General features: G+C 56.4%; 1 protein-coding gene across 1 annotated transcript in view; it reads left to right on the top strand.

Annotated features, from left to right (window-relative positions):
- ppil4 (peptidylprolyl isomerase (cyclophilin)-like 4) overlaps positions 1 to 10,576 on the top strand; it is a 59,407-nt gene that overhangs the window by 12,107 nt on the left and 36,724 nt on the right. Inside the window, exon 3 of the mRNA XM_060852288.1 lies at positions 4,680 to 4,744. Within this exon, the coding sequence (XP_060708271.1) occupies positions 4,680 to 4,744 (65 nt within the window). The remainder of the gene's footprint in view (positions 1 to 4,679; positions 4,745 to 10,576) is intronic.

The following is a 10,576-nucleotide window of genomic DNA, read 5'->3' as shown; positions in this document are numbered from 1 at the left end:
CCGCCCCTTGCCCTCCCGCCGTGACTGACCTGCCCTCCCGCCCGCCCCTTGCCCTCCCGCCGTGACTGACCTGCCCTCCCGCCCGCCCCTTGCCCTCCCGCCGTGACTGACCTGCCCTCCCGCCCGCCCCTTGCCCTCCCGCCGTGACTGACCTGCCCTCCCGCCCGCCCCTTGCCCTCCCGCCCGCCCCTTGCCCTCCCGCCCGCCCCTTGCCCTCCGACCGTGACTGACCTGCCCTCCCGCCCGCCCCTTGCCCTCCGGCCGTGACTGACCTGCCCTCCCGCCCGCCCCTTGCCCTCCGGCCGTGACTGACCTGCCCTCCCGCCCGCCCCTTGCCCTCCCGCCGTGACTGACCTGCCCTCCCGCCCGCCCCTTGCCCTCCCGCCGTGACTGACCTGCCCTCCCGCCCGCCCCTTGCCCTCCCGCCCGCCCCTTGCCCTCCCGCCGTGACTGACCTGCCCTCCCGCCCGCCCCTTGCCCTCCCGCCCGCCCCTTGCCCTGCCACCGTGACTGACCTGCCCTCCCGCCCGCCCCTTGCCCTCCCGCCCGCCCCTTGCCCTCCCGCCCGCCCCTTGCCCTCCCGCCGTGGCTGACCTGCCCTCCCGCCCGCCCCTTGCCCTCCCGCCGTGACTGGCCTGCCCTCCCGCCCGCCCCTTGCCCTCCCGCCCGCCCCTTGCCCTCCCGCCGTGACTGACCTGCCCTCCCGCCCGCCCCTTGCCCTCCCGCCCGCCCCTTGCCCTCCCGCCGTGACTGACCTGCCCTCCCGCCCGCCCCTTGCCCTCCCGCCCGCCCCTTGCCCTCCCCCCGCCCCTTGCCCTCCCCCCCGCCCGCCCCTTGCCCTCCCGCCCGCCCCTTGCCCTGCCGCCGTGACTGACCTGCCCTCCCGCCCGCCCCTTGCCCTCCCCCCGTGACTGACCTGCCCTCCCGCCCGCCCCTTGCCCTCCCCCCGTGACTGACCTGCCCTCCCGCCCGCCCCTTGCCCTCCCGCCCGCCCCTTGCCCTCCCCCCGTGACTGACCTGCCCTCCCGCCCGCCCCTTGCCCTCCCGCCGTGACTGACCTGCCCTCCCGCCCGCCCCTTGCCCTCCCGCCGTGACTGACCTGCCCTCCCGCCCGCCCCTTGCCCTCCCGCCCGCCCCTTGCCCTCCCCCCGTGACTGACCTGCCCTCCCGCCCGCCCCTTGCCCTCCCCCCGTGACTGACCTGCCCTCCCGCCCGCCCCTTGCCCTCCCCCCGTGACTGACCTGCCCTCCCGCCCGCCCCTTGCCCTCCCCCCGTGACTGACCTGCCCTCCCGCCCGCCCCTTGCCCTGCCGCCGTGACTGACCTGCCCTCCTGCCCTCCCGCCCGCCCCTTGCCCTGCCGCCGTGACTGACCTGCCCTCCCGCCCGCCCCTTGCCCTGCCGCCGTGACTGACCTGCCCTCCCGCCCGCCCCTTGCCCTGCCGCCGTGACTGACCTGCCCTCCCGCCCGCCCCTTGCCCTGCCGCCGTGACTGACCTGCCCTCCCGCCCGCCCCTTGCCCTGCCACCGTGACTGACCTGCCCTCCCGCCCGCCCCTTGCCCTGCCACCGTGACTGACCTGCCCTCCCGCCCGCCCCTTGCCCTCCCGCCGTGACTGACCTGCCCTCCCGCCGCCCCTTGCCCTCCCGCCGTGACTGACCTGCCCTCCCGCCCGCCCCTTGCCCTCCCGCCGTGACTGACCTGCCCTCCCGCCCGCCCCTTGCCCTCCCGCCGTGACTGACCTGCCCTCCCGCCCGCCCCTTGCCCTCCCGCCCGCCCCTTGCCCTCCCGCCGTGACTGACCTGCCCTCCCGCCCGCCCCTTGCCCTCCCGCCGTGACTGACCTGCCCTCCCTCCCGCCCGCCCCTTGCCCTCCCGCCGTGACTGACCTGCCCTCCCTCCCGCCCGCCCCTTGCCCTCCCTCCCGCCCGCCCCTTGCCCTCCCGCCGTGACTGACCTGCCCTGCCGCCCGACCCTTGCCCTCCCGCCGTGACTGACCTGCCCTCCCTTCCGCCTGCCCCTTGCCCTCCCGCCGTGACTGACCTGCCCTCCTGCCCGCCCCTTGCCCTCCCGCCCGCCCCTTGCCCTCCCGCCGTGACTGACCTGCCCTCCCGCCCGCCCCTTGCCCTCCCGCCCGCCCCTTGCCCTCCCGCCGTGACTGACCTGCCCTCCCGCCCGCCCCTTGCCCTCCCGCCGTGACTGACCTGCCCTCCCGCCCGCCCCTTGCCCTCCCGCCGTGACTGACCTGCCCTCCCGCCCGCCCCTTGCCCTCCCGCCGTGACTGACCTGCCCTCCCGCCCGCCCCTTGCCCTCCCGCCGTGACTGACCTGCCCTCCCGCCGTGACTGACCTGCCCTCCCTCCCGCCTGCCCCTTGCCCTTCCGCCGTGACTGACCTGCCCTCCCTCCCTCCCGCCGTGACTGACGTGCCCTCCCCCCCGCCCGCCCCTTGCCCTCCCGCCGTGACTGACCTGCCCTCCCGCCGGCCCCTTGCCCTCCCGCCGTGACTGACCTGCCCTCCCTCCCGTCCGCCCCTTGCCCTCCGGCCGTGACTGACCTGCCCTCCCTCCCGCCCGCCCCTTGCCCTCCCTCCCGCCCGCCCCCTGCCCTCCCGCCGTGACTGACCTGCCCTCCCGCCCGCCCCTTGCCCTCCCGCCGTGACTGACCTGCCCTCCCGCCCGCCCCTTGCCCTCCCGCCGTGACTGACCTGCCCTCCCGCCGTGACTGACCTGCCCTCCCGCCCGCCCCTTGCCCTCCCGCCCGCCCCTTGCCCTCCCGCCGTGACTGACCTGCCCTCCCGCCCGCCCCTTGCCCTCCCGCCGTGACTGACCTGCCCTCCCGCCCGCCCCTTGCCCTCCCGCCGTGACTGACCTGCCCTCCCGCCGTGACTGACCTGCCCTCCCGCCCGCCCCTTGCCCTCCCGCCCGCCCCTTGCCCTCCCGCCGTGACTGACCTGCCCTCCCGCCCGCCCCTTGCCCTCCCGCCCGCCCCTTGCCCTCCCGCCGTGACTGACCTGCCCGCCCCTTGCCCTCCCGCCGTGACTGACCTGCCCTCCCGCCCGCCCCTTGCCCTCCCGCCGTGACTGACCTGCCCTCCCGCCCGCCCCTTGCCCTCCCGCCGTGACTGACCTGCCCTCCCGCCGTGACTGACCTGCCCTCCCGCCCGCCCCTTGCCCTCCCGCCCGCCCCTTGCCCTCCCGCCCGCCCCTTGCCCTCCCGCCGTGACTGACCTGCCCTCCCGCCCGCCCCTTGCCCTCCCGCCGTGACTGACCTGCCCTCCCGCCCGCCCCTTGCCCTCCCGCCGTGACTGACCTGCCCTCCCGCCCGCCCCTTGCCCTCCCGCCCGCCCCTTGCCCTCCCGCCGTGACTGACCTGCCCTCCCGCCCGCCCCTTGCCCTCCCGCCGTGACTGACCTGCCCTCCCGCCCGCCCCTTGCCCTCCCGCCGTGACTGACTTGCCCTCCCGCCCGCCCCTTGCCCTCCCGCCGTGACTGACCTGCCCTCCCGCCCGCCCCTTGCCCTCCCGCCGTGACTGACCTGCCCTCCCGCCAGCCCCTTGCCCTCCCGCCGTGACTGACCTGCCCTCCCGCCCGCCCCTTGCCCTCCCGCCCGCCCCTTGCCCTCCCGCCGTGACTGACCTGCCCTCCTGCCCGCCCCTTGCCCTCCCGCCCGCCCCTTGCCCTCCCGCCGTGACTGACCTGCCCTCCCGCCCGCCCCTTGCCCTCCCGCCGTGACTGACCTGCCCTCCCGCCCGCCCCTTGCCCTCCCGCCGTGACTGACTTGCCCTCCCGCCCGCCCCTTGCCCTCCCGCCGTGACTGACCTGCCCTCCCGCCAGCCCCTTGCCCTCCCGCCGTGACTGACCTGCCCTCCCGCCCGCCCCTTGCCCTCCCGCCGTGACTGACCTGCCCTCCCGCCCGCCCCTTGTCCTCCCCGTTGTTTACCCGCCGGCCCGCTCTCCCGCCCTTCCAGTTGTTTCTCCGACCGCCCTTCCAGTTGTTTCCCCGACCGCCCGCCCTTCCCGTTCCATCTCTGCCCACCCTTTATTCCCATTCCGTCCTTGCCCATACGTCGCCCTTCCCGTTCCAATTCCATCCACCCCCCACCCTTCCCAAAACATCCCTGTCTTCCTGCACACACACCCTTTCTGTTCCATCCCCATTCTCCTGCCCGCCATGCATGCCCGCCCTTCCCTTTCCATCTCCATCCATCCCCCCACCCTTCCCGTTCCATCCCCATCCTGCTGCCCATTTGCCCTTTCCGTTGCATCCCTGCCCTTCCACCCACTCACCCTTTCCGTTGTATCTCCTTCCACCCATCCTCTCTTCCTGTTCCATACCCTCCGCCTGCCCACTCCCCCTTCCTGTTCCATCCCCGTCCTCCTGCCTGCCCACCCTTCCCGTTCCATCTGAACCACACGCCCCCACCTTCCCCTCTCCAACTTACCCTTCCCGATCCCCCTCAAAACATTTCCCCACTCACTTTGCAAGGCCAATTTTCCCTCCAACCTACACCCCCCCGCCCCCGCCATCAGTTCCAAGAGGTGCAAAATGGGGGAGGGGGAGATGACAGTGATCGGGGGGAGGAATCGATTAATATGAAAATATTAATTAATACTTCAGTACTTGTGTATATGTCTATTCATTTGTCATTTATCATTTATTACATTCTAATGTGTTTTGTAACAGAGGGACTTTATTATACAGACTGGTGACCCAACTGGCAGTGGTCGTGGAGGAGAATCCATTTTTTGGTTGGTGCCTTTCAAATATTTTAATTGAGTCAATAGCTGAATCATATTTTGATTATAACCAGAATTTCGCTAAATGATACCATCAGCATTTCTTGTTGACATCCAATAAAGTTTCAGTAGCTGCATTGAGTGAAGATTATAGGTGGGCTGCAGGTAACTTTATTGCTACTGGTTATGGGTTCAAATAAATCCCTGAGTGCATAATCTTGCCAGACACTCCAGTGCAGTAGTAAGGAAGTATACCACTTATTTGAAGTGTTGTCTCTCAAGTGATAAGTTAATTGCTGTCTGCCTGTGTTGGTGGACGAAAAGGATGCCTTGTTAGTATTGGAATACCAGCCCTGGTTTCCTGCCCAACACCCATTTGCCAGACAGCTTTGAAACCATGTTATATCACTTCTTTATCATAATGCCCCAAGAACTTCATATGGTTGCCAGCACAATGTCATGCTATTAATCTCATTCTTGTGACCTGTGATATGTGCAAATCACTACCACATAACCACACTGACTACACTTGAACAGTGGACTGCAAACTAATAAGAATTCAAAGTGGGGTGTGTGACATAGCGTACAAACAAGAAAGAAAATTCAAAAGATGGCTGGACTGAGGAAAATGTTAGACTGGGAGTCCTACAATTAGGCAAGGGTAAACTATGGTGAATTTAATTCCACAATTGAACTTGCGATCTCCATAAGACCGTAAAACATAGGAGCAGAAGTTAGATCATTCGGCCTATCGAGTGCTCCACTATTCAATCATGGCTGATAGATTTTTCAACCCTATTTTCCAACTTTCTCCCTCTACCCTTTAATCATCTTGGTAATCAAGAAGTTACATATTTCTGTTTTACGTATACTCAATAACCTGGCCTCCACAGCCTTCTGTGGCGATAAATGCCACAGATTCACCACTGACTAAATAAGTTTCTTCTTGTCTCTGTCTAAAGAGTCTTTCCTTTAAGGTCGTGCCCTTGTGTCCTTGTCTCTCCTCCCAATGGAAACATCTTCCCAATGTCCATTCTGTTCAGTATTCTGAAAGTTTCAATCAGATTCCCCCCTCATCCTTCTGAACTCCATTGAGTATAGTCCCAGGTTCTCAAATATTCTTCATATGCTAAGCCTTTCATTCCTGAGGTCATTCTTGTGAAACTCTTCTGGACCTGCTCCAGAGAGTCAATATATCTTTCCTAAGGTATGGAGCCCAAAATTGCTCAATATTCTAAATGTAGTCTGACCAGAGTCTTTTAAAACCTCCGAAGTACATCCAGGAAGTGTCCAGAGCTGCTTGGACACAGATGGTAATTCTAGTAGAAAAACAAAGTACTGCAGGTGCTGGATTCTAAAAATAAAAAAAGTGGAAGAATGGAGGACAGGAAAAAAATTGTGGCTGTAAGAGCTGTTCCTTTTCTGACATATTCTGAGTTGGAGCTGATTTCCTCAAATTCTAGGAGCAGTAGTTACTGGTTTATAAGCTGTTGCATTGTTTTGGAACTTGACGGGGAGGGGGGGCGCGGGGTGGGGTTGGTGGGGGGTGGTTGGGGGGTGGGGGGCAGAGAGAGAAGTCAAAAGCAATGGCACTTCAAAAAAGAATGAAGGCAGACAAAGATAGTGACCACATGGAAAGTGATTTAAATGGGGAAAGAAACCTGCACTGCTGTCTGACCTGGCAACGAAAAATTACCAAACACCAAAGTTCACACCGACCTTGGAGAAAACTGAGAGAGAGCTCACAGCAGAGGAGCAGTTTTGTGTCTTTGTAAATTGTAACATTACTGTTCATTTTGTAAAGCTACAGTAGTGAGCATTGTGAGTATTTTTTTACGATATGATTTATTGAGATGTGTCTCTTGATTAAACTTTAAAAATATAAAGCATAGATATTAGCCTTGAGCAGTTTTTTTTAAAGCAATAAGACTGTACTATTTTCTGGATCTGTTGATTGTTAAGGTACAAAGCTGACTTCAATAGAGTGATGTGTTCTTCGAGTCAGATGTGGGAAATCAGGGAGAGATTTCATGTAACTGATGATTATGTCTGCAGGAAGTATGTTTAGATGCAAATCCTATCTGATAGCATGGATCGGTTGGAGCAGCCGTTAGAGGCAATGAGGAATTTACAGGAGTTGGGAGTATGATGGGTGGCAGTTGTCAGAAGGGAGAAAAACAGTAGATACTGTCAGGTAGATGGGTTACCTCCAGGAAAGGAAGGAGAGGGAGGGAGGTCGATCTTGTGGCTATCCCCATCTCAAATAAGTGTGCTGTTTTGGAAAATGTAGGGATGATGGACTCTTGGGAATGTAGCACAGACAACCCGGTTTCTGGTACCAAGACACACACTAACGTAAAGAGGGGTACATCCAGTTCCAAGCGATCGATTATGATAGGGGACTCTCCAGTCAGAGACGGACGTTTTTGTGGTTGACAGCGAGAATTCAGAATAGTGTGTGGCCTCTCTGGTGCCAGAATCAGGTATATCTTCGATCGGGTGCAGAATATTCTCAAAGGGGAGAGGGACCAGCAGAAGGTCATTGTACATATCGGAACTAATGACATAGGAAGAGAAAAGGATGAGATCCTGAGGACAGAATATAGGAAGTTAGGCAGGAATTTAAAGAGGAGGTCCTTCGAGGATAGTAATATCTGGATTACTCCTGGTATTATGAGCTAGTGAGGGTAGGAATCGGACGAGAGAGCAGATGAATGCATGGCTGAGGAACCGATCAGGGAAGAAGGATTCACATTTCTGTATCATTGGAATCTCTTCTGGGGTAGATGTGACCTTTTTAAGAAGGGTAGACTGCACCCGAATTGGAAGGGGACTAATACCCTGGCAGGCAGATTTGCTAGCACTGCTTGGGAGGATTTAACCTGGTAAGGTTGGAGGACTCTGAGATAATGAAGAAAGAGATCATTCTGAGGTTGGTAGAGTTGGGAAAAGGAGCTGGTCAAACAGGTAGGGACAAAGCAGAGAACAAGGTAGGACTGATAAATTGAACTGCATTAATTTCAATACAAGAGGCCTCACAGGGAAGGCAGATGAACACAGGGCATAGTTGGGAACATGGGACTGGATATCATAGCAATTATAGTGATGTGGCAGCTTAATGTTCAAGTGTATAGATTCTATAGGAGGATAGAAAGTGGGGCAAGAGAGGAGGGGAGCAGTGTTTTTGATAAGGGATAATGTTGTGGCTGTATTTAGTGAAGATACCTTCAGGGGAGTTATTTGGATGGCACTGAGAAAAAAAGAAAGGGATGATCACCTTATTGGGATTGTACTACAGACCCCCCCCAATAGTAAGCAGGAAATTGAGAAACAAATTTGTAAGGAGATCTGTTATCTGTAAGAATAACAGGATGATTGTGGTAGGGGATTTTAACTTTCCAAACGTAGACGGAGACTGCCATAGTGGCCATCGCTTGCATGTAGAGGAATTTGTTAAATGTCTATAAGACAATTTTCTGATTCAGTTTGTGGATATACCTTCTAGAGAAGGTTCAAAACTTGACCTACTCTTGGGGAAATAAGGCAGGGCAGGTGATTGAGGTGTCCGTGGGGAAGCACTTTGAGCCCAGTGACCATAATTCTATTAGTTTTAAAATAGTGGTGAGAAAGGGATAGACCAGATCTAAATGTTAAAGTTCTAAATTGGAGGAAGACCAATTTTGACAGTATTAGGCAAGAACTCCCAAAAGTTGATAGGGGGTGGATGTTTGCAGGTAAAGGATGGCTGGGAAATGGGAAGCCTTCAAATGAGATAACGAGTCCAGAGACAGTATATTCTTGTTAGGATGAAGGGAAAGGTTGATAGATGTCGTGAATGCTGGTTCACCAGAGAAATTGAGGTTTTGGTCAAGTAAAAGAAGGAAGCATGTATCAGGTATAAATAGCATAATCGAATGAATCCCTAGAGGAGTGTAAAGGCAGTAGGAGAATATACTGAGGAAAATCAGAAGGGCAAAAATGTCAAGTGAGATAGCTTTGGCAAATGAGTTTTTAAGGAGAATTCAGAGGGATTCTACAATTATATATAAGACAAAAGGGTAACAAGGGAAAGGATAGGGACCCTTGAAGATCAGCAAGGCCACCTATATGTGGAACTGCAGGATATGGAGGAGATACTAAATTAGTATTTTACATCATTGTTTACTGTGGAGAAGGATATAGAAGAAATAGCATGTGGAAATAAATTGCGATATATTGAAAAATGTCCATATTACAGAGGAGGAGGTGCTGCGCAGATTAAAATGAATAAATATGTATAAATTCCTGGGACCTGATCAGGTGTACCCTCTAAGTCTGTGAGAAGCTAAGGAAGTTATTGTTGAGCCCCTTGCTGAGATATTTGTATTATTGTTAGCCACAGATGAGGTGCCAGAAGACTTGAGGTTAGCTAACATGGTGCTACTATTTAAGAAAGATGGTAAGGAAAAGCCAGGGAACTATAGACCGGTGAGCCTGACATTGGTATTGTTGGAAAGAGTCCTGAGGGATAGGACTTAGAAGTATTTGGAAAGGCAAGGATTGATTCTTGAGTCAACATGGCTTTGTGCATGGACATTGTGTCTCACTAACTTGATTGAGTTTTTTGAAGAAGTAACGAAGAGGACTGATGAGGGCAGAGGTGTGGATCTGTGGACTTGAGTAAAGTGATCGACAAGTTTCCTCATGGTAGACTGGTTAACAAAATTAGATCCCATGGAAAACTGGGAGAATGAGCCATTTGGATACAGAACTGGCTCGAAAGTAGAAGACAGAGGGTGGTGGTATAGGGTTGCTTTTCAGACTGGAGGCAAGCGACCAGTGGTTTGCCACAAGCATCAGTGCAGGGTCCACTGCTTTTTGTTATTTATACGAATGATTTGGATGTGAACATAAGAGGTATGGTTAGTAAGTTTGCAGATGACACCAAAATTGGAGGTATAGTGGACATAAAATAAGGTTACCTCAGAGTACAACAGGAACTTGATCTGATGGGCCAATGGGCTGAGGAGTGGCAGATGGAGTTTAATTTAGATCAACGCGAGGTGCTGCATTTTGGGAAGGTAAATCAGGGCAGGACTTACACACGTAATGGTAAGATTCTGGGGTGTGTTGCTAAACAAAGACCTTGAAGTGCAGTTTCATAGTTTCTTGAAAGTGGAGTCTAAGGTGGATAGGATAGTGAAGGTGGTGTTTGGTATGCTTTCCTTTATTGGACAGAGCATTGAGTAAAGGAGTTGGGAGGTCATGTTGCAGTTGTATAGGGTATTGGTTAGCCTATTATTGTAATATTGTGCAATTTTGGTCTCCCTGCGATAGGAAGGATGTTAAAAACTTTGGAAGGGTAGAGAATTGCCTGTACAGAGTAGATGTTGAGAAGATGTTTCCATTGGTCGGAGAGACAAGGACTCGAAGGCACAGTCTTAGAGTAAAGGGAAGACCTTTTAGAACGGAGATGAGAAGAAATTTCTTCAGCCAGAGTGATGAATCTATGGAATTCATTGCCACAGAAGGTCATGGAGGCCAGGTCATTGAGTATATTTAAGATTGAGATAGATAGGTTCTTGAGTATCAAGGGTTACAGGGAGAAAGCTAGAGAATGGTGTTGAGAAACTTACCAGCCATAGTTGAATGTAGGAGCTGACTCGAAGGGCTGAATGGCCTAACTTCTGCTCTTATTTCTTATGGTCTAAAAGCTTTAGAAGCATGTTCCCAGGGTTGGAAGGCTGGACCCCAAGGGAGAGGCTGAATAGGCTCGGGCTGTTTTCCCTGGAGAGTCGAAGGCTGATGGGTGACCTTATAGAGGTTTGTAACATCATGAGGGGCATGGATAGGGTAAGTAGACAG

The sequence above is a fragment of the Hemiscyllium ocellatum genome, chromosome 3, assembly GCF_020745735.1.
Source record: "Hemiscyllium ocellatum isolate sHemOce1 chromosome 3, sHemOce1.pat.X.cur, whole genome shotgun sequence".
Lineage (NCBI taxonomy): Eukaryota > Metazoa > Chordata > Chondrichthyes > Orectolobiformes > Hemiscylliidae > Hemiscyllium > Hemiscyllium ocellatum.
The sequence above is the reverse complement of the archived record's forward strand: the minus strand, read 5'-3'. Positions and strand labels throughout refer to the sequence as shown.